The 24,400-nt window shown below is 34.2% G+C and overlaps 2 protein-coding genes across 2 annotated transcripts; one reads left to right on the top strand and one right to left on the bottom strand.

Moving 5' to 3' along the window:
• Window positions 1–101: 101 nt before the first annotated feature.
• Window positions 102–16,279, top strand: LOC140062724 (coiled-coil and C2 domain-containing protein 1-like). The gene is made up of 25 exons (XM_072109047.1): window positions 102–190; window positions 730–880; window positions 1,437–1,540; window positions 1,849–2,070; window positions 2,420–2,780; window positions 3,117–3,229; window positions 3,503–3,751; window positions 4,623–4,884; window positions 5,252–5,382; window positions 6,150–6,206; window positions 6,545–6,667; window positions 7,064–7,122; window positions 7,321–7,437; window positions 7,749–7,822; window positions 8,205–8,260; window positions 8,460–8,608; window positions 8,782–8,872; window positions 9,196–9,333; window positions 9,654–9,680; window positions 9,894–9,910; window positions 13,065–13,125; window positions 13,265–13,391; window positions 15,150–15,226; window positions 15,440–15,487; window positions 15,615–16,279. Exons 1-25 carry the CDS (start codon window positions 131–133, stop codon window positions 15,630–15,632), a joined length of 2,892 nt encoding a protein of 963 aa, XP_071965148.1. The 5' UTR covers window positions 102–130; the 3' UTR covers window positions 15,633–16,279.
• Window positions 16,280–18,117: 1,838 nt separating this feature from the next.
• On the bottom strand, window positions 18,118–23,644 carry LOC140062476 (alpha-(1,3)-fucosyltransferase 7-like). The gene is made up of 2 exons (XM_072108711.1): window positions 23,547–23,644; window positions 18,118–20,943 (listed from the first exon to the last, which is right to left on the bottom strand). Exon 2 carries the CDS (start codon window positions 20,444–20,446, stop codon window positions 18,863–18,865), a length of 1,584 nt encoding a protein of 527 aa, XP_071964812.1. The 5' UTR covers window positions 20,447–20,943; window positions 23,547–23,644; the 3' UTR covers window positions 18,118–18,862.
• Window positions 23,645–24,400: the final 756 nt, after the last annotated feature.

The following is a 24,400-nucleotide window of genomic DNA, read 5'->3' as shown; positions in this document are numbered from 1 at the left end:
GTGGTGGTGCGATTCGCGAAAGTAAGTGATTCAGTCCGGGGCGGAAACGTTATTGTCGGCGCCCTAACTTATTAGGCCCTAGCCTAGCTATTAAGTATTATTGTCAAAAACTTCTTTTTTTGCAGACACAATGTTTAGGAAAAAAGATAAAACAAGTACAAAGAAACAGTCACATCATTTAGCAGCTCAAGTAAGTTAATTATTCTTGTTAGCCACTAGTCTAGTAGGCCTAGCTTAGTCTTAGGCCTATAATAGGCCTAGCCTAGCTAGGCCTACCTATATTAGGCCTATTTTCTATAATATAGTAATTTAGTAATAGGCCTAGTAGGCCTAGGCCTATAGCTAGGCCATATAGAGTTAGAGCCTATCTAATCTAGCCTCTTTTTTTACTAGGCCTATCTAGTATTCTAGGCCTAAAATAGTAATAGTACGTAGGCTGGCTAGGCGGCCTAACTAACGAACTCTAGTAGGAGGCCGGTCTAGCTAGCAGAAGTAGCCTAGTAGGCCTAGGGTAGGGCTAAACTACTAAAGGCTAGGCCTAGCCTACTCTAGGTAGACCCTATGCCTAGTAGTCTAGTTAGGCGACTTATATAGTTAGCATAATAAAGTTCACAAGCAATCATCAAGGTAAAGTCAGGATAGAAATCATATTGAAATTCAGTCCAGGTGTAAAACAATCATCATGCTAAATTTAATAATAATAATACCTTTTTTTTTTTCAATATATAGCTGGGGTTTCTCGACAGTTCAGGGATTCCTGATTTAGAGTCACTGAATAATGTTGAAGATGATGGGAACGATGAAGCTCTGGAGGCTGAGTTAGCAGCGTTGTTAGGTGGAGAATCCTCTCCTAAACCCAAACCAAAACCAAGAACTACAGGTAAGTTACAACTACCACAAACATTCAGTACAGTAGATTTGCGTTTTGGCTGAGTGACTCACCTATTTAAGACCTGTCTCCTGGCCTAAAATCTAATACTTATTCTAATAAACGCTCGCTTTGAATAAACGGCTCCCTCGAATAAACAAGGGTCTTTATTTATTTATTTTCTCAAATAAACACCCCGACACATGATACACAATATTGTATGTGTACACACATTTCTATTTGTAGTAGAATTCTGATTAACATGATCTACAATTGACCGAGCATTCTGATTAAATTTTTACTCTATTTTATCACTTCTTGATATTAATTATGTAGTATTTTTTTTATATCTACAAGTATTTATTTTATTAAACAGCCAAACACCCCCCTTCCCCTCCCCCTTACCACCACCACTACTATGGCTTGTTATTTGAATAAATACGATATGACATTCAATTGGTCATAGAGTACTTTTTTTTCCAGAATCATTGAAAATTATTCTCTACATACTATACATATTGTACTGTAGCAATCTGACCAATCTTGTTTATTATATCTTTAATTATAGGAGTTGCAGCTATGCCAGAGATTGACAGCATGGTAGCAAGTGCTATGAGTGATACACATGATGACACTGACAATGATGATGTGGAGGATGATGACGAACTATTAGTGAGTACACTTTATTAAAAAAGTTTAATTCTACAAAATACATTGACATAATAAACATATTGCTTACAAAATACAGATAATTATATATATTAATTATTATATTAATTAATTATTATATTTTTATGTTTAATACAATTACATATATGACAACAAATTTTTTTTGATGTTTTTATCTGTGTCTATTTTAGTTGCTAAATATTTGTTCACTCATAAACCAGAATTAGCTGGTCTTGTAAACAAGAGTGTGATTAAATTTGAATAAATAAATACAACAAATGTTGTTAATGATTGTAATTTTTTTTCTACAGGCTGAATTTCAGGACCTTGTAGAGGACAGTGGGCCTTCTCCTGCAAAGCAGGCATCCCCCTCACCTCCTGCTCCAGCGCAGATCCGTAATGATGAGGTTGAGTTGAAAACAGACCTTACCTCAATTGTAGCTGAGCGTTTAGAGAATTACCAAGCTGCGATTGCTAATGCTAAAGCAAATGGTGAAGATTCAAAAGTTAGAAGATTCTCAAGAGGGTTAGATGTAAGTTCTCCACTTTGTCTGGTGGGTTGTAATGTCATTTTCACTCATCTTATATTATATAACCATACTATACCATCTAAAGCTCTGTCTACACTATCAAACATTATGTGACAAAATAAAAAGTGAAAACTCAAATACGTTTATTTCTTTTAAAAGAACATATCTTTATATCTTTTTTTATTTCAAACCATTATAAATATATATATATTCTATGAATTTTAATTTTAAGCTTTTTTAGCAGCATCATGCTTTACTTGTAAATATTGTTATGTAGTCAAATCTCTTCTACAGCAGAAAGAACCAATCAATTATTTATTACTAATATAAATTATATTACCTTGTTTAACAGCAAGTAAAGGCTATTAACAGAAAGCTAAAATCTGGCAAGAAAGTTGACCCTGCTGATGTTCCACCACCAGTTATAGTTGGTAAACCTCCTCCCCCTAAAGGAGCAGAACCTCCAAAGCCTGAATCATCAACCAGCATATCACCAGCAGCACCTGAAGCAGCATCCAGAGTATCACCAGCAGCACCTCAAGTGTCACCTCCAACACCTTTGGTTCCAGCACAATTGACACCTCCAACATCTCAAGTATCACCTCCCAGGCCTGTAGAAGACAATCCCACACCATCAGCTGCTAGTTCAAGCCGTGTTGCAGTCCATCAGGAAGACACACCAGGGCCATCTGTAAGGCCAAATTTAAAATCAGGTGAGGGAAAACTATGCATAGTAAATTAAATTTGAGTTGTGATACTTGGCTACCAATCCAAGGGTCCTGGTTTCAAGTTCTGTCATGTCGGGTCTTGTTCTAATGACAAATTACAACTCCTCTCTCAAAGACTTGTAATAAGACTTTGTTTATGTAGAGCATCTTGTGAGCAGGATTGCCATCTTTAAGGATAGTGATTTGCTTATGTTTATCCTTGTCAATTTGCCTAAATATATAAAAACAAAACATCCTAGTATGTTGATCATTTTCAATTGTGAAAAAAACTGGTATTTATATCCCAAACAAAACTCACTATTTTCTTTTTTTAAATATTAGATAGTAGATATATTCTTCTATCAGAAAGAGGGAATCAGTATATGCAAGCCGCTGTTAAAGCAAAGCAACAAGGCGATCTGAACACGGCTAGAGAATTCTTACTAATATCTAAGGTTTGTTTATAAATATTATAAATGTAATACCAGACTTAATCAGATAAAAGCCCACCATAAGTTCTGTCTACACTATCAAATTAGTTTGAGAAAAAAGTTTTATATGCCAAATATGGTAGTGATATTCCCAAACATGGTAGTAATATGCTTAAATATGGTAGTGATGTGACATCGTCATCCATTTTTTTTGTCACATAAAGTTTGATATTGTAGATAGAGCTTGTGTATAAAAAGTTTTTAAAAAGATTGTTTTAACAAATTATTTTGTTTCAGCAATTTGATCTGGTTGTGAAAGACTTTGAAAATTCAGGAGATGTTGATCTCAGTGACATGCCGCCACCTCCACCAGGCTTTGGAGGCCAGACTGCTGAACAAAGCCCATCAACCACTGAGGACGTGTCTCATCCAAAGGACGCCATGGAAGCACTTCAACAAAGACTATCAAAATATAAAGAAGCAAAGAAAAAAGCTGAGGCGGAAAATAATTCAGGGAAGGCAAGGAGGATGGGTAGAATACTAAAGGTATACTGTATTAGAATTTAAATATGTAATCGCTAATGCATTCATTTATGAATTTAACGAGTATTAAATATTTGATTGATTTATTCAGTAACTGATGCTTGACTACAGTAGAACACTTATAGGCAGGCCTTGTCTTTTGAAAATTATAGGTGTGCTATAAATTGCACTCCTCAGTAAATTCATGTATGTGTTTTGTATTTTGGTGTGTAGAAGTTTGCCAAATTTAAGCATGTTGTAAATCGCACTCCTCAAGGGCAGTTTAGGAGTGTGTTAGGTTTGACTTAAAAGAAAAGGCCTGCATAGGACACCCTTATTAACAGGACACTTTCTGAATGAACAAGGGCCAATATACTTTATGTTCTACCACTATAGCCAACCCCTATTCAAGGGACACTCCTATCTAAAAGGACAGTTTGTTCCTTGTTTGGTCCTAATGGTGTTCCCATAATAGGAGTTTTACTCTAGATATTTTGCATTAGAAGTATCAAGTATGCTACAGTATTTACTTAATACAATGTACAGTACTAGTGTTGGTTATAAAACAGTACCCACTGCTTCCTGGCTCAAATCTCATCCTAGAAGTGGTGTAGGGCTATCAGTGCTCACTGGCTAAACCAAAAGGCCCCAGAACAGTGCCAGAGAAAAAAACAGGCATTAAAATATGTTGAAAAAGGCTAAAACACCCGAGGTCTAAACCAGGGGACTCGGGCCTCTGCATTACTCCACTGAACCCTATAGTCACCATGTACAATCTCAGTGGTCTAAAGTTATGATTCTATGCTAGAATCCATGATTCATGTTCTACCAGAGAACAAACATTGCATCTAGAAAAACACTGCAACACTATTTTAGTTATATGTTTATTTTTTAGCAATATGAAGATGCAATAAAGAAAGAAAAAGCAGGACGACCGATAGATTATGAGGAACTACCAGCCCCTCCTGGCTACCCCCCTATACCAACAAAGAGTTCAACAAAGTCTGCTGCTCAACCTTCTGGCCAGCCTGCCGCCCAGCCTCCTGGTCAGGCTGCTGCCCAACCGCCTAAGCTAAAGCCAAGAACAGTGCAACAAATAGCATCACAAGAAGAAGCCCAGAAACCACAGCAAGGCACAGCAAAGCAAGCCTCTCCAGGTATAAACAACAAATATTATACATTTTATAAATAAAAAAGGTAAAGGTATTTATAATCGTTCTTAAGCTTAACTTGAAACTGAGATAGATAGTAAGAATTTTGAACAATTATTATTAGTCTTTACCTCATGCTGTCCTGGAACCTGAGAAAATTTGCACTAGGCCAGCAGTGCAACACGTTTTTAGCATGCACCTGTATTATGTACAGGACCAACAACTTTATGTTTCATCCAAGGGACAAGACAACAAATGTGGCACAAAAGTCTTCAATCATAAAAATATTGAATTTACAAAACATTAGATGATTTCATATTTTATTACTGTTGTCTTCTTGAAATGATGGCTCTTTTTTCTTTTTATTTATCAGCATTAAAACCAACTGTTGTAAGACAACTAGAGGTTCTAGAAAAAAGAAAGAAAGAATTCCAGTTAAGAGCACTTACTGCAAAGAAGCAAGGAGACCTAGATGAAGCAAAAAGATTAATTAAAATAGCAAAGGTACAGTAGAAACCATATTAAAGGGCACCAAAGTGTACATTTAATATGAGTGTCCCCTGAATAGAGTTGTCCGTAGTGTTTCGTTCATACGCATCCAACAGCGAGTGACTCGCAAATTATAGGATGGATAAACTATTTAATACTTTATCGTGCTTGAGGCTTAGGGAGTGGAGTTGAACGAGTCGTGAGTTACAACCCTGTCAGTAAGTCAGCATTGAACCCCAGACCTTGGGGTTGGAAGGCAAGCAAGTTAACCACCAAGCTACAGCTCCATGTTAAAACACAATATGCTGTACTCCCCTCAGCCATCTCACAGTAAAGTGTCCTCTTAATAGTAAGGTGTCCCCTTGATAGAGGTATCTGCCCGAATGAATTGATTTTATTTCTATAATCTGTCTAAACCTATAATTTTGTAAATACATTTCCTATTGGTTTATTTATAAGGGAAAAATATTCTTCAATGCATTCTCTACCACATTATTGTATAACTTATAGAAGTGGGATGTATCAGATAAATAATAATAAACAGGTGGAAGTCACTGATATGTGATGAATCATGAAAAGCATGTGGTTTAAATATCATCTTAGCTTTACTTTGTATTATCCTTACCTACATGTATGCGATTATCATTCTTTTTTGTAAATTTTTGTGCAACACGATATGTAAACTCCCTATCCTTACAATAATATAACCAGCCATCACTTTAGTAAAATCCATAATAATTTGCAGCACATATTTTTATTTTTGTTTTTTTTTTATATTGCAGGGCTTTGATCCTCTCATTGAGAAGTCAAAGGGTGGTCTTTTAGTCAACATGGCTACTGTAAGTGCAGGGTACTTTCTTTTAGTCTTATTTTCAATAATTTAATAAATTATGCAACGGATAACATCAAATAACACTGTTCCATAAACTTTTTTTTTAACTTTAGCTCTAATATTTTTCTTGCTGCAATGCAACAGATGTCCTTAATAATAAATATATTAATAATAATAATATTATAAATAATATAGTAATAAAAAAGAAAAATAATATATATATATTTTATAGACACCTTTTTTAAACATTATTAGTAGTAGATAATATTAGCTTATTGCTAAATAAACTGAAAAAAAATGATTACCCCGATGTAGTGTATTTAATTAGAAATTACAAATTTGCAGATTCCTGATTTACCTACTGTGGAAGATTCTGTAGAAACAGCGATGGAATGTAATGAAGAAGTGACAGGTGACAGAGGAGAAATGTTCTCAAGGTTACAGACATCACTCAAAAGACAAATACAGGTGAGAATAACCTTTGACCTTTACTTAGATACAAAGTGGTTTTAAGTAAGTTTCTGAAACACCTTTTAAGATTAATTATGAGCAGTCAATACATAATATGTACTACCACCTGATTTAATATTATAATAACAATGTATATACTGTACAATTTGGTTTTTTTTTCTTTCATTTCAATAATCCATTAAAAAAAAATTACAATACAATTAGTAATTTAAATATAAAAATGAATAATTAATTCTCCTATAGCAAACATACAGATAATAAAGAGTGATACAGGTATTTAATTAAAGTTTCTATATGATGAAATAACAAACAAACAGATTATAAAGAGTGATACGCTACATGAATTTGATTAATATAATTAATGATAATAATTTTTAACGTTATTTTTTCCAGATTTGTGAAACTAATCGAAAACAGTTTTCAAAGATGGGTAAAATAAGTGAAGTTGAAAAGTAAGAAACTTGATAAATTTTATAGCAAACTTGTTGTGTGAACACATACTTAGAATTATGGAATGTGATATTTATTTTCAGTTATAAAAATAGTAGAGACAGCAGTACGAGCAAATACCCGTACTTTTAATTACTTAAACTGTACACTACAGTTTTCTTTTTATAAATATATTTATTATTGTTCAATTCGGTTTTCAGGTTTGAACAGATGGCGAGGAGTTCCCGTCAGGACTTAGATACATTAGTAGGAGCACATACGCATGGTGATCCAATACCACGATTTCACTACGAATACCGAACACTACCATCGTTAAAGTACGTACTACGCAAATTAGTATTGTTTTACGAATCACAAATATAGTAATTATTTCTATACAATTCTTTATGTTAAACCAGTAATATTAATACATACGTATGTACAGTTTTCATCTGGCAAGGAAACGAAACGTTGCACACATACATATTTATTGCTGTTTTAACGTAAAGAATGGTATACAGATAGTTATTATAAAACCAAGATTTCACTTTCCATGCTATGATTTTCCTAGATCATAGCATCTCAAACCATCTATGCCTATCAATATCTTAGTCTGGTATTTTTTATTTTAATGTGTCTATTTTTTTAGATTGTGTGCAGATTTGTCTGAAAGCCAAGCAGAAGTAGTCATAGTACGTGGTGTGCAATACACTCCTCCTTCAGGTAAATCATTTATAAAAGGATTCTTGTTCTGAAATAAATCTGTAATATATAAAAATTTATCAGGCATAGAAGAAATTCTATACTGCCCAGTGATATACTAGAAACATAATAGACGTTAGGTCATGATGAATAAACAGACATATTTTGTGCAATTTATTTAAACCAATGACAATTTCGGATATGTTTTATTTACAAATTTCTAGGCCTACTATAATAATCTGTCTATGTAAACATCGCATGTAATGAGAATAAGGTTTCACCCTGGGTTGCTATTTCGTGGGTCGTTTCGCCCTGATTGGCCACATGAATACACATATTCTAATATGTATTATTAGTGTGTTTATTTGGTTTTAATTTTTCTTTTCCATTTTTTTTCCAACAGGTTATGCTGCCAAAGATCTTGACACTTATATTAAGTTTGAATTTCCATTTCCAACAGTAAGTATTTTCCTCTGGTTTTGATTAGTATTGAGATATAGTTCATTAATTATAACAAACAAAGTCTAGCTGACAGCGTGACACATAAGTTCATTTACTGGTTTACAATTAATGAACTATATTCTCTATCTCTTTTGACTTATGCAGATAAAAAAATGATTGTCGTATAACATTTTTGATCACTTGTTTTGTTTTTTAGGATGAACCCCCTTCAGAGAAAACTCACAGCAAAGAGGGGGACAATCCCGAGTATGAGCAATCTTTTAAGTTTCCAGTAAACTTGTCGTCGAGATCGTTTGCAGGCGTAGTCAAAAGGAAGTCTGTCAAGTTTGAAGTCTACTATAAAAAGTAATATTGTACTGACAATAATATGTTGCATTACGTAGTTGTACTGAATGCTCTGTACATTGAGAATAGTGGAAAAAAATTAAATGGAAAAAAGTATTCAAACCCACGACCTCCAAACCACTAGCCTGGTTTTGAATTGCATTCTTCCTAATTCAAACTATTATTTTCTTCAGAGGGTTTCTGAGAAGTGATGGTGTATTCGGCACTGCATCTTTAAAACTGACTGACTTTGAAAAAAAATGTGAAATTCACGAAAGCCTTCAGGTAATGAAAATGTGACAGTAAGCAAGTTATGCTCTGACTACACTATCAAACTTTTATGACAAAAAAATATGCCCAAATATGGACATGATGATGTCATATCACTACCATATTTGGGATATGACTACCATATTTGGGCACATTGCACTTTTTTTGTCAAACTAGTTTGATAGTGTAGACAAAGCTTACTTACAAGAGAGAAAGTTTACTATAACTTAAATTTTTAATTTATAAACATCAATTTAAATAGTGGCCTAGGTTGCGTTTGTTTTTCCTGATCTTTTTTTATTATGAAATAAATGAAATGATATGTTACATATTTTTAGCTAACTGAGGGAAGAAAGCAAGTTGGCGGAAAGCTTGAAGTAAAAGTTAGAATCTACCGTCCATTATCTGGCATTAAACACGAATTTGTACGCGAGAAATGGCTAGTTATTGACGGTAGCAGCAAAATAACAACACAAGTATGTATTTTTTTGACATTTTTTTTTTACCATTTTCCTCAAAAAATGCCTTATACTAAACCGACACGCCTATTCAAGTACCCCCCCCCCCCTCCTATTAAAGGGACTATTTTCCGTGAAATGAATGGAGGGAAATATATCTGTTAACACTTCATTTAGAGGACACTTGTAGGGTAACGAAGGTGTTCTCTTAAATGCTCTACTTTATAAAGAATAGAAAGCTATGTAACGGTACTATTATTAATTCTTTTGTGTGAAGATATATAGAAAAACAACACAATCTTTGAAAATTTTAAGTTATTTGTTGTTTTCGTTTACAGATGGCAAGTAGCAGAAGTCCTTCAAAAGTAAGAATTATATTTGCAATTTTTTACATGAAATATTTAGAAAACATTTTCTAAATACAGTATAATATACTATATACCTTCATTTAAGATGACCATATCAGTAGTCTATGTTGGCATACTGTACTGTAGGCCTACCAGACAAATTTAGTAAACAAATTACCAACCAATGCCATTGTTTGCTGGTTAATCAACTTATCTCTTTTGCTTTTTCAGAGTCGAACACAACAAAAGTAAGTAATAATATATTTTATACACAACTCTCACATGTATATATACAGTATATATAACCCGTTTTCACTTATACATACACTAACCATTAATTAACATTACAGTACATGCACGTCTCTCTGCCATAGTAGCATTGTGTTAGACCCCTACTTTAGGAAAAACCTGTTCTTTTACTTTATTAGTTTTTTAAGCTCTGTCATCTACACTATCAAACTAGTGTGATGTGCCCAAATATGGTAATGATATGGCATCATCGTGTCCATATTATGGGCACATCACGTTGTTTTGTCACATAAAGTTTTATATTGTAGACAGAGCTATAAGTTTCTTTGTTATTTCTAATGCTCTGTCTACACTAACCAACTTTATTGGACAAAAAAAGTGTGATGTGCCAATAATGTATATGGACATGATGATGTCATACCACTACCATATTTAAGCATATCACTACCATATTTAGGTACATCACACAAGTTTGATAGTGTAGACAGGGCTCAAGTTTTTTTAATTAATTTCTGAATGTTACTTTTTAATTTGTTTAACAAAGCATGCAAAATAATCTGGTCCTTCCTGTTAACGTTGTTCTGTTTGTTTTCCATGTTGGTATTTGGGATATTAATATACCCTTTTTTCCTTTTTTATTTCCAGTTCTTCGATATGTTCAGCCTCTTAAAACCAGTTATTCTCTGGTTTCTGGCATTACTCACAGCATGATCATTAATATTAATCAAATCATTATTATAGAATCATCATAATTATTGTAATGGACGGTTTTCAAAAATGTCAATGGTGCATACATGATTTTGAAATAGAAGGGTTGGGGAGGTGTAGGGCAGAACCAGAGGTGGTGGTGGGTAGGGACTAACAAATGGACCACTGGATAAATATTGTCAATAACAACAAAAATGATACATTCATATCCATAACAACGACGATTTGTAGATTGGAGTTTCCTAAAACTCGGTCTACATTATCAAACTTTATGCGACAAAAAAATGTGCCTTAATATCTTAGTGATATGCTTAAATATGGTAGTGATGTAAATATATGTAACTATATCACAAAATAGAGTGGAGATGATTGTAATTTGGAAATAATCGCACAGGCCAGATAGAGTATAGAAAGCAGAACATGGGCCTCAAATGGCCCACAGGGGTTGGGTTCACGGGGTTTAGCGGTTAGTAGCTCTTGTTGGGTCATGTGAAATGCAATCAACCACGGAACAGATTTCTCTGTTGGTTTTAGTTTGGATTCAACACCGCAGCATAAAGTTGTTATCCATATCCATCAAACACTGAATTGTTTAAACACATAATAATACATATATCTATCAATCAATAAAAATCAATGTATTCCATAAAATATACAGAGATGTCATCAACAAGTTATGGAAAGGGAAATTCAAAATAAGCAATAAGCAAAGCTTTAAAAAATATTAAGATAAAAAGAAGTAATAATAATATCAATAACAACAAAAACAAGAATAATTCACTTTAACAGAAGATGATAAAAAGTGAAATATATGATATATTAATAATAATTATAATCAGTCATCTTCAATGAAATAATATGCTACTCTAATTCGTACACACATTTACGTACTAACTTTAAACACGAACATTAATGTACATTTTACATCACATTATACTTACCTTTGGGATTTGAAAATATGTCAAAAAGAATAGCCGCATGAAATTATCACTTTCTTCGAAATAGCTTAATAAAATCATAGAAAATACATTACATTTCTCTATAGTGGATAGCAGAATGTACTAGAAGAGACTCTGGGGCAATCCATGTGATTTGTTACATGAATGGTTGAATAACGTCAAATATACGAATAGATTTGTAAGGGTTTTAACATAGTATAACGTCTTTTGTTAATGTTAAGAGACTTTGTAAATCTTTATTTAGTATGGTTGGTAAATAATGAGGAATTTAGATATTTTATGCGTTCCCTTCCCTTATTAGTAGGGAGGCCAATGTGAGCTTTTCCATCATGGGGGGCATTTTCTGTTAATAGCAGGCAACCATAGGGAATATATCCTTTTATGGGATGACAAAAAATGAAACTTTAGAACAGCATTTTTAAGCCTTTTGACTAATGGCTGAAGAATTTCATAAATGATAATAATTATATAATACTAGATTTTTAATCTTTGAAACGTTTTAAGAACGAATTTTTATACATTATTTTACTATGTTAAATATTTCATTTAAAATCCTTTTTAAAAGTCTGTAAATATCAAATTATAATTATATATGAATGTTTTATACAAAGATAAACTTGAAATTGTGATAATTTATTTTTTTTTAAATGTAACATTGACGATCTTATTTTATATTACTGTGAACTCATGAGTGCAATAAACGAGTGTGTATTGTCATTTATGTTGTTTTTATGTTGCGCAATGTAAAAATCCATAATGAACGAGAAGAGACTATACATCCTTTATGATGCGTATAATATTTAAAAAACAATTGTATACACACGGTACGGAGTTATAGACACATAGCTGAATGTATTAATAAATGTATTGCACACACAGTAGCCGGGAAGTTCGTTATTCTTGCAGCAAGCTGTGATATTAATAAGGGTTAATTAGGACGGTGTTGTACAAGAATGCTGGTTAGAGCAAAAAGGTCATAGAGTTTATCAATGAATATTGTAGGCCTACACAGCTGAATACACAGTTTTTATATACTGTACACTGTTGAACATACCTCTCCGTTGAATTAAAAACAATAAAACAAACAAAAGAATTGGTATTCAGGCGATGAACGTCTTATGAAATACATGTTCATCATGTCACAAAATGGAATACGTTTTATCTACATTTTACTTTTTAGATAAGAAACTCCACCCCTTTCACGTAGGTGTTCATTTATACATCACCAAGTAGGCTAGGTTATGACTATATATTTTTGTTTATTTTAGCATAAGCCTAAGTACAGTATCATTACTAATGTCCGTAGTATTGTTCATAACGTTAATAGGCCTACATACAAAGCAGCAGCTATCTTTTGATTGTAGGCCTGTTGTAACTCACTGTACATGCTTCGCTTACAAACTAAACTCCAAACGTCAATTAATGTGATAGACATAGTTTAATTTTAGATACACGGGTTAAATTTAGATTTATCATTCCTTTTCAGTTCAGCGCCCAGGGATAGTGTCGCAGTCTTAAAATGGACTACTGACGCACTAGAAGAAAAGGTAGGACACTTATTCGACCTCTCCTTTACATGATCTCTGGTATGCTGATCCTGTGTTAGAACATTTATGTAGGCCTAGTTAAATATAAATGATGAAATACATTGATTATAAACTGTATACAATATGCATTATGTTGTAGTTGTCTGCGATGAAGGCAAAACGAATGGTTGTACCGAAAGAAATATTAGCAAAACATGAAAGTATGAAAAGGAATTTAGCACAGGGTCAAAATATTCTAAGGCAAGCAGACTCGTCACTTCGACAAGGTATTACATTTTTTTAAATGTCATCACTTCTACTTAATACCTCTTCAACTTCAGCACTTAATGTTTCATTACAGTATCAAGCCAGGGCTCTTTATATAGGCCTAAATTCCAAGATTAGTATTCAAATTTTAGGCAATTAATAATATCCTGGATTTATATAGCGCATAATGTTGTGAAACCGCGCTGAACATAATATTACCCTAGTCATTTTTGTTTGGATGGATCAAACACGTATGGAAACATATTACTCCAAAAATGCAGCTAGTAATCAGCGCAAATATAGACGTATATGTCATGCATCATATAGCTATTTTATATTTAGGCCTCTCGAACCTCTATTAGATCAGTAAACGTATAATAAGTGGTCGTTTCATGTGAGTCTTAAACTCTCTATTTTCAATTATTCGATGGAATACTTAACAGTGGGTTACTTTTTCTACAAAACGTAAACATTTCGCTGATCGTGTATCTCATTCGTAATTTATACAGCTTACTTCAAGTGCAGGGGTTATGTATCACTCGAATAACCCATTTGATCTTTGACAGAGGAACTTTATCAAGATCAATGCATAATTTAAACATATTATGTGTCAAACGATATTAGTTCTATTCCCCAGCGCGGTAGTGTGCCTGCGTTTACGGGTAACACAATTTAAATTGTTCTGTCAGTGTTGTCACGGAAAATTAAATACCGACACCTACTTAACACGTGATTCCATTTCGATATATGATATTTGTCGGATTTGATTTATTATTACAAGGAATGACATGGATATTTCGCTGCTGCAGACATTATTGGGCCTGTAGGTTTATTTCTGGGGCACTCGATATATTTATATTTTTTTTCTGGGAACAGTTCGGTCCTGTTTTTGACAGTTAATTTGCAGGAGACGTATTCACAGACACGTATTATTCTAATGCAATCAAACAAAAAGTTCGATGCTAATTATTATTTACATAAATGTACTATAAGGCTAATACTGCATAAATAAACCGAACTTGTAGAGTAAATTACACAACGATTACTTCTTCCTTATAAGCATGAAATGCCTATAAGGATAGCTCCGGGATTATACTTGCGACTAAATTATAAACCTTGGCAACCATTTTATCAAGTAAAATGAGTAAATTATGAAAAATTCCTGTAGCATAACTTTTTAAAAGTGGCTCTCATTCTGCTTCACTGCTATGCATTTTAAACCCGGAGGCGATTTTTTTTCGTACATAAGTTGGGGACCCCTTATGTGAAAGATATCCGAACTAATTCCTAAATATAACTAAACCTAACTCTCTAAATAATCTTTCTCTTACTATAAAATAAAAAGAAGTTGCTCATTGGATTCGAACCCCATATATTGACATGTAAAGTCCATAGTCTAATCCACGCGACAGAAAGCGTTTGCATTAGCGAATTGTAGTTAGCTCAATTCTTACGTCACACTTATAATAATAATAATAATATTTATTCGGCAAAAGTTCATAAAGTACATTTTACAATTCATCTTGCCAGGAGCAAGTAATAGGCATGAGCCCAAACAGAAAACTGCTCTTACTCCATCATTACTTATAAAATACAAAAATAACAAAACTAAGTAGCACAAATTAAGTCAAAATAAAACAAAACATATATATATATGGATATGATTAATGAATATTCATGTTAATTTTGTGACGTTTTATGAGGGGTCCCCAACTTATGTATGACAAGAAATATCGGAGCTCCCCTTTAAGCTGGATTGTTTATATTTATTTTACCAGAGTATGTCCAGAATCTGCAACAGCTACTAGTGACGTACCATACTGAGGCCAAACAGGCCTTGCAATCGGGTAACAAGGTATATTATAGTTTAAACTTTTTTTATTGATGAAGGAGGTGGATTTTTATTCTTTTTATGGATGACCGTGAGGAGAGAAAAGATGGTTTTGGTTTGGCCTCTCTCCTGCATTGAGCTGATAGTGGCTGACCTGATGATGATGTGTGAGACATTTTTCTCGTTTTTCGTCTTTTTAAATCTAAATGTTATATTTTGGCACTTTTCTCTATACAGGATAAAGCGAAGCAATTCATGTCAAAGAAAAACATAGTTGAAAAAGAGGTAAGAACCTTTTATTTGTATTAGTATTAATTTATTAGTGTATTTTAATAATTAATATGGGTAACGTACGAAATGCTTGATTGAAAATTCGTCATTCAAATATCGTTCAATGTTTTCGCCATTACAGATACAATCGCTACGTTAGGAGATTGTAATTGAAAACAAACCACGTGAAACACCTTACATCAAATCCGAATATTCTTATGAATTATGCCTCGACGGCGTTCCATAATTGGTTCTCGCTTTAGCATGGTGTGTTTGCAATAATTCGATTATAGACCGAATTTTATTTTAAATCAAGAACTCATGGTTTTGATTTAATATTAATTTTAATCAATGAAAAGTTGATTTGATTTTAAATCTTATTCTGGAATGGATCTACTGTTATTAAGATGAACATTTAATAATTCAAAGTGTACATTAATTATGTTAATTTTTTTTAACCTAATACTCCGGTAATCGGTACTTTATTTTATACATTAAAAAACAATACAAAGAAAGCCGTTAGTTTATATCGAATAAAATAATATAATAATTTAGAAATTGAATTGATTCAAATATTCATTATATGTGTTTACATTGTTACTGTATGTTACTGTCTTGCATACAAAAGAAAATAAACAATGAATATATAATTGTGATGATGATTCACGAAATAATAATAGAAGTATATCAACCTAATACCAAGGATAATATAAAATAAATAGATACGTTTGCACCGGGAATATAATTTGTCTTATGCTTGTGGTGTGTGTAATATTACCGTACCGTATTGTAATAAAATGATCATTAAAAACAAATATTGAAAACAGAGTGGCAATTGTTTAACTGCAGCGAATTACCTTTGCATTAAGCTTGGTTCCCACTAGCGACGCAACGTAACGCAATCTACGCAACGTAAGAAAATTCCCTTCTGATAATTGTGTTTGCCTCAGCCTGCGATGTTTGCAGCACTATTGCGTCGTCGGTTCCCACTTGTGATTACGCAATACAGCACTTTGGGTCGATACGTCGCTGCGTTGCGTTCTAGTGATAACCACGCTTTAAGCTTGGTTCCCACTAGAACGTAACGCAAGGACGTAAACGCAACGCAAGCGTTTTAACCAATGACAAGCGAAGTTATAGACAGTTAGCAATCACAAGCGAATAAGTCATCGCTTGTGATTGGTCAATTCACTTGCGTTGCGTTACGTCCTTCTGTTGCGTCGCTAATGGGAACCACGATTTAGGGAGAGCTACGCAGTTAATTGGTCGAATGTTTGCCCTACTCTGACGTATTATACTTCATGTAAAATGAGAACACGTTAATATTCATACCTTTTTCTCGTGTGGGACTCAAACCTACTTACTTCCAGATCATTAGCCTTGCGTTCATATCTCTCGAACACCGAGAGCGCTGAAGGCAAGGGTTGAGTCGAGTCCAATAAAGCAGTGGGTACTGCACTAACAGGATAGTAGGCCTACTTAAGCTTGGTTCCCACTAGAGACGCAACGTAAGTACGTAACGCAATGTAAAGCGTGGTTCCCACTATAACGCAACGCAGCGACGTATCGACGCAAAGTGTTGTATTGCGTAATCACAATTGGGAACCGACGACGTAATAGTGCTGCAAACAACGCAGATTTGATTTCACGCAGGCGGGGGCAAGCACAATTATTAAAAGGGCACTTGCTTACGTTGCGTAGATTGCGTTACGTTGCGTCGCTAGTGGGTACCAAGCTTAAGTGATTTGATCAATCACGAGCGATGGAATATTCGAACAATCGCTTGTGATTGGTCAACTTGCTTGTGTTGCGTCTACGTCCTTGTGTTGCATCTCTTGCATAAAGTACAATTACGTCAAAGTTGGCCAAACATCTGGCCAATAAGACTTTTATTAACCAATAATCATATCTTTTAATGAAATTAATTTTATCAAAATTGAGACATAAACACGTAGCACCTGTTTCCGAATTGAAATAACGGAGGGTGTTCCCATCGAGCAGTGGTTTTGCAACTCGTGGGTGGTAGCATTATTCGGCTCAGCTGTAGTGATGTAAACCCTAGATTAGCCTTATTACTAAAACAACTATTGTTACTTGTTATTTAATTCTTTTGTCTGCTAATAGACTTCGTGAGAAAACTTTGATTCAACAAAACATACAACACGAGTCAGAAATGTGTTTGATTTGTGTAATTTATAGAGTATGCCTACAGCATGAATTCACGCAATAAACACAGAAGATTGTTATCATAAAGCTTGGTTCCCACTAGAACGTAACGCAAGGACGTAAACGCAACGCAAGCGTTTTAACCAATGACAAGCGAAGTTATAGACAGTTAGCAATCACAAGCGAATAAGCCATCGCTTGTGATTGGTCAATTCACTTCCGTTGCGTTACGTCCTTGTGTTGCGTCGCTAGTGGGAACCACGCTTTATGGGATAAGCACAGATATGGTATGGTATTCATAAATCGGAAAACTTGGTCACGTAATAATTACGTGATGAAAGCTGTTTCCTCCTCTTTTGCATTATCGTTTTTTTTTTTTTTATTTATCTAGTAAGCGGAGATGAATTGCTCTTCTTTAATAACGGATGGAGAGTTATTTACGTTTGTGTATTTAATGTATATCCCTCCCCCACCCCCACCCACAAACAATATGAACATAAAGGTCTGTCTCCACTAACAAATGTGCCCAAGTATGGTAGTGATATGCACAAATATGGTAAGAGATATGACATCATCATGTCCACATATAGGCACATCAAAAATATTTTTGAAACATAAAAGTAAGGATGGATGAAATCAAGCTTTCAAATAGATCATTTCGTAGTTTTGTTGAAGATAAAACAGTTTTTAAAAAACCACTGCGATGGACGATTCCGGATTTATTACATTTGTCTACAAAACCGTAAGCGAAACGACGGTTTAAAAAAACTCATCATCAGGGAAGAGCACAATTACAATTTCAATTTTACTCTTTCCTGCTCTGATAGTTGCTGATGCGAAAAAGAATAATGTACTATGGCATAATATGGTAATTGGTAATTTTGTTTTATTATACCCCATATGTTAGGAATGCATTCAACCTGGCTCAACAGTAAATTCGCTACACCACCCTGGTGTGTTTCAGCTGCCAAGAGCGTGAAAGTTTTGAGGGTTTTAAGTTTATATTCAAATTCTGTCTAAAGTTCGATATGCGATAGTTCTCTTTTTTTTTTCTTTAATACAAAAAAAAGTTAATACAAAAGGTCATTAATAAAAATATATATTAAAGTTAATATTAAAAGAAGTTTATAAAGAAAAAAGAAAAAAAATACTTAAATATTAGTTTAATTTAAAAAAGATGGAATAACGTTTATTCAATATTATTAGATGTTAATTAAGTTTGTTTTAACCTGGGAGTTTTCGTTTTGCACACGAGCCTTTCCACCACGGACCAATGATTTTATCGTATAGGCCTATATTTGGTTGATTTGAACCCGGATTACGAAGTTTTCCAGCAACTTCGCACATTTTATCTCTAGAGTTAAATGTCCAAGATTCCTTTGTACTCACTACTTTTCCTTCCTTTTTCCATAAAAAATATTCATTATACAAAGTGTCATTATTGTCTAACTTTTTCAAATATTTTACTAAATCGGCTACTTTTGTAAAATCATCAAGATGTATGAAACTATGTTGTGGAGCTATCCGCTCGTAGTTTGATTTCGGTGGGCCAAACACAATAGGAACTACATCGTTTTTTAGTGCTGTCTCCCAGAATGTTTGCGTAATAAAGTCTTTACATTCGCTGTTTTCAAGTGCAAGAAGAAACTTAAATTGTCGTATACTTTGCTGACATTCCTCAGTGTTACCATCAGTTAAACGACACTGTTGCGGTATATTAACTGGCATGTACTTGTTTAACCTAGAGACGAACTCGATGTAAGAAGAAGGCGTGTCGCTACAATTTGATTTGTTCCACGCTAGAAACCTGTTTTTACCGCTAGCCCAATTTCTATTAACGCCTTCTTTCCACTGCGGTACACCGCGGTCAAAATAACCCCACGCTAGGCTAAAATCAGCGCCCTGCCTGTAAGTCATTACCCAGTCATACACAGACCGCAGGTTGCCTGGTGGTTCTATTGATGATTGCAGGGGGCTCTCTCTTGTTGCTAATACCCATTTCTGACCAACTTTGCGCTTTGTTATCATCTTCTGCAAGTCTTTCTTTGCGCTGTGATGTATAACAACTGCGTCAGCTTTGGATATTTTATCAATAGATCCGTTACTGTAACTTACTTGAACTTTACAAGAAATATCGGGACAAAAGAATGTACCCGCGGCTTCTGGGGCATTATATCTCAACCTGTCTTCCCAAAGAAGTATCTTTTTGAAACAGTTATGTTTTGCTTTTGGCAATGTTTTGACTACACCATTTGATGCATAAAACCTGTTTTTGATTTCTAAATCATCGGAGCTTGGTGGAGTCTGTTTTGAAGGGTTACTTTCTGAAATCATTCCAAATTCATCAAGAATAACAATAGTATTTTCACGTTTGCGAACTTCTCCAGCTCGATTATTCACCTCTCTTTTTGACTTTTTTTGAAGTTGAGATGTCTTTGTATTAACAGAAAAATCTTCAATTAAAGTGGAGTTGCTCTTCGTCGTCGTTCTGTAATCAGGCGGTGGCATCGCATCAATTTGATGAAAACTATGTAGATCAATACCAATAGCTATTTGTGCCGCTTCCTTTTCGACATGCGCAGCGACCAAGCGAAAATACTCGCCGCGTGATCCGGCATATTTTCCTAGCGGTAAATACAGATGAACATCATCTCTGCGCACGCGCTCAATTGTGAAGTTTACGTTGCTGAAAAGTAGCGTAAATGAAAATAAACACGCCAATATCACAGTACAATATTTCCAAAACAATTTCATTTCGTCAACTCCACTTCTGTTTTGTTTCTCGTACATATATCGACAGCATAACATACGTTACTGAAACAACCCTTGTATTGTAATTTTGATAAAGCCTACTATTGTATGTAATCGATATGGGATAGGCTCTTATTTCCGAGATATGGAAGGCAGCGTTATTTCCTCTGCTACCAACATCTATCATGTCAAGTTCGAGGGGTCGGTTTCCTCTTTCCTGTCAACGTAATTAGTATACACATTATTATATTACTATTTTAGCCCAGTATGTTTCTGAAAATGATCCTGGATTTTGATTCAATCAATTCATGTAAATTTGACCTGAATTCTATAAGATCTTTCCTGATCATGTGATATATTGCATTTGAACATGGCAATTTTAGTAATACTATAACGGTGTAAAGTTCGATGGGAATAAAAATAGAATTCTTGATTTCGATACAATCAATTCATAAATATGACCAGACTTTCATTTGTTTCTGATATTTGATGTATTTAGTATTTAATGTAACTGGCGGCGATGTAATTACGATGCCATGTCATGAACCACATTCCTGAGAAGAAAAATAAATAACACAAACTGATCAAAATTTGTGAATCTCATGTTTATAAAGCTCTGTCTACACTATCAAACTTTATGCAACAACAAAATGTGATGTGCCCATATATGGAAATGATGATGTCATATCAGTACCATATTTGGGCACATCACCTTTTTTGTCAAACTAGTTTGATAGCGTAGACAGAGCTTAAAAGACGGCTTGTTAGTGGTCAAGAAGAATGAAAGAAAAACATTTTTCGCAAGTAGGCCTACGGTAACCTACTGTTTCGAATTAAGGGAGGCTTTTTTTTTTATTTCATTGACTATATTTCGACCCTATAGTATGGGCCCGCCGTATTATGATAGCAAAATGTGTGTACGGTATGCTAACATTTTGAATAAACTTGGCTCATTAAACACCCCGCGGCCGTAATGATAGCCATGGACATTTACGTCCTTTTTATCACGTACTCGAATCATTAATGTCAGTAAATTGCAGTGTGGCATTCGCCTACAGATACGCTAATGGTGACGGGACGCGTAATTGTCAAAATCACAATGAACAGTAGGCCTACATGTGGAGCATAGCTGATGAATGCATCCTTGGTGGTCACGTGGACTAAAATATGAAACGGTTCTATCATATAATTACTGAATGCATAATCTTACGTATGCTGTAAAATGTGATAATTCAACGCCCGAGTTATTAGACATTATCACTCTAATAGCCCTACTTAGCTTTAATACCAAAGAATAAATATCTCCAAGTGATTTTGAAATAGTATCGCCATATTGGTATTCCCAGTGTCTGTGGTATTCATGACTGGTATGAATGAAACGCACAGTTATAACAGAATCAAACTTTGTGAGAAGCCATCGTGTTTACGTCGTATGTGAAACGCTTAGCCCATGCGGTGGTGGTCAGTACAGTATGAAATCAAATACGTAGACCGTTAATTGTATCTGTGCTTCGCTATATACTATTATAATTATAATATTATAACTTGTACCGTAAATACATATACTCCATTACTGACCAATAATGACAGTGATTAAAAGAGGAGCGGATACCGTGCTGGACATGGTTAACATGTTACTGTAGTAATTACGCCCATCAGTAGGCCTACTCACCACCACCCGCGTTCCATGTGAACACGATTTACACTCATTGAAACTGTCAGCCACCCATGAATTTTAGTTATGAACCATATCTACGCCCAGTTTGCACACAATTCTCCCCGTGGAATACCTCACAAGATGTTGGAAACTTTAACAAAAAAAATATCAAATAGCCTTATAGTATATAGACATATACGACTAAAATTAGATTGTTATAATGAAGGAAGACCGGCATGCGTCGTTAGGTGTAAGTTTTCTCAATTTCCTTTCAATCAACCGAAGGTGATCTCAACGAAGTAATGCGTCAATGTTGTAGGACTTTACCACTATCGTCGTCGGAAGCCATCCAGTCAGACATTCGTAAAGAATGACATAAACATGACCTAATTATGACGATAAATGCGAAAGATAATGATAACTTGGACGTAATAAAGAGAAACATTTAATATTAATTAATTAATTACAAGGATAAAGATCAATATTATTTCACATAATAAGTTGAATTTAAAATTTAAAAGTTATAAGATTCTCGAACTGTGTTATCATGAGACGTTAATCAGAAATAATAAACAAAAGCCAATGGCTGTTGGAAGTAACTGAGCTTATAAAAACAAGTAAAGTCATTAAAATTCAGGTTTTCCACGTGCCTATTCATGACCGCCATTTTTAGTTTTAAGTATAATGTATATAGTTCAGTATACATCCCTTGAGAGATTATTTCTATAGAACCCATAAATCTTAAGCACTCGTAAAATAATATATACGTATAGTTTCTTTGTTTCTGATGAGAAATAATTTCTTCAGGTAACGTTGATCCTATAGTGTACTAAGGGGTTGCGGACACTAGTGTGTTATGGCGCTCTGTTGCTGTCGCAACCCCTAAACCGCTTGTTGTCGAATAAAGAAATGAAATGAAATAACTGTCCCTCATTTCTTAATTTTGGAAGGATTTAATTCCAAGTATAGGGGGACACTCTATGGACCAAAAAAACGTCCCCTTAATACGGGTTTCCTCTAGGCGTATAGTTACTTAATCACGTAGTAGTCAAAATATTTGTCTTGGATAAAGTTGGATACAGTTTATAATCCACAGTAGGTCTTTTGACAGTGATAAAAGTTGTATCGTACGTCAGTATTACGTCTTATCATTGATATAATTACCGTTACGTGCGCGCGCTGGTATTATGCAAAAATGTATTGCTTATCTCTTTAAATACAGCTATTCATATTACTAAAGATGTAATACTAAATACAACACCAAACAAAGCGGATTTTTCACCGAACTGGTTTTGCCGTGGCTACCACCGTGCACCGCAGCTTCCGAAAAGTGAGACATCGTCACAGTACAGGCCTTACTTTTAATGTTACCACACTTAGCCAAGTGGTGCATTACGGTTACCTGTTTTTATTCATAAACAGTGACTAAGGAGAATTGTCCAAATTACAGTAATTATCATTACTTAAAAATGCAGTAGCTGAGTAGACCTACATACTTACATTTAAGTACTTCATGTACAGTAGTGTTTTGTCCTTCCATTTGCCCCATTTAACACACTACTTTGTGACTGGAGCTCCACACCTTATAGCTGTTACTGTCACGGCTTGTGTTAATCAAGTCAAGTTCATCTGGGTTGACTACATTCTCACCATGGGGTAATTACACAAACGGAGCACCGGGTCATAATTGTTGATATTGAATAGTGTGTACTTATTAATACCTTTATTAAAAATGAATTAACCCTAATCACAATCACTTCCACTAAACTTTATTTTAGTTTGGATAACATTATTTTTTTTCATTGTAACCGATTTGTTGAAATCAACAATACAACCACCACGAACGTCACTGAATTTGCAAAAGAAAAAAATAAAAAAATAATAATAATCGAAGTAAAAAAAAATACAATTTTAACCCATGTTGTTTTATGTAATAGAATTATATAAAATATAATTAGGACCATTTTAAGGTTGGACTTCCATACAATAACCACATGAATATTGAGGGAAAAGCACATGTAGGCCTACGTTTTAGGCCTAATTATGTTCAGATGTACGTCAACTCACATCTGCTAAGTATAGGAACTGTGTTCTTTAAGTTCAAGTACGAAATTTATGGAACGCCGTTTACGTAATAATGCCAAAGCACTGTATGATATGTGAAGAATAGGCATCACTGTAACATGATTACTGTTGGAAGAGCCTCTTTTAAAGAGGGCGACATTGTCCTACAATAACGAAAAGCTTAAAGGGGCAGAGGCTATCATCAGTGTAAATATCAAAATGTTTATATTTATCAAATAAACAAAGAAAAGTTACGCTTACTTTCAATCAATCAATCAATTAAAATACAA

Source organism: Antedon mediterranea, chromosome 11 (genome assembly GCF_964355755.1).
Source record: "Antedon mediterranea chromosome 11, ecAntMedi1.1, whole genome shotgun sequence".
Classification (NCBI taxonomy): domain Eukaryota; kingdom Metazoa; phylum Echinodermata; class Crinoidea; order Comatulida; family Antedonidae; genus Antedon; species Antedon mediterranea.
Note: the sequence above shows the minus strand (reverse complement) of the source record. Positions and strands in the feature narration are given on the sequence as shown.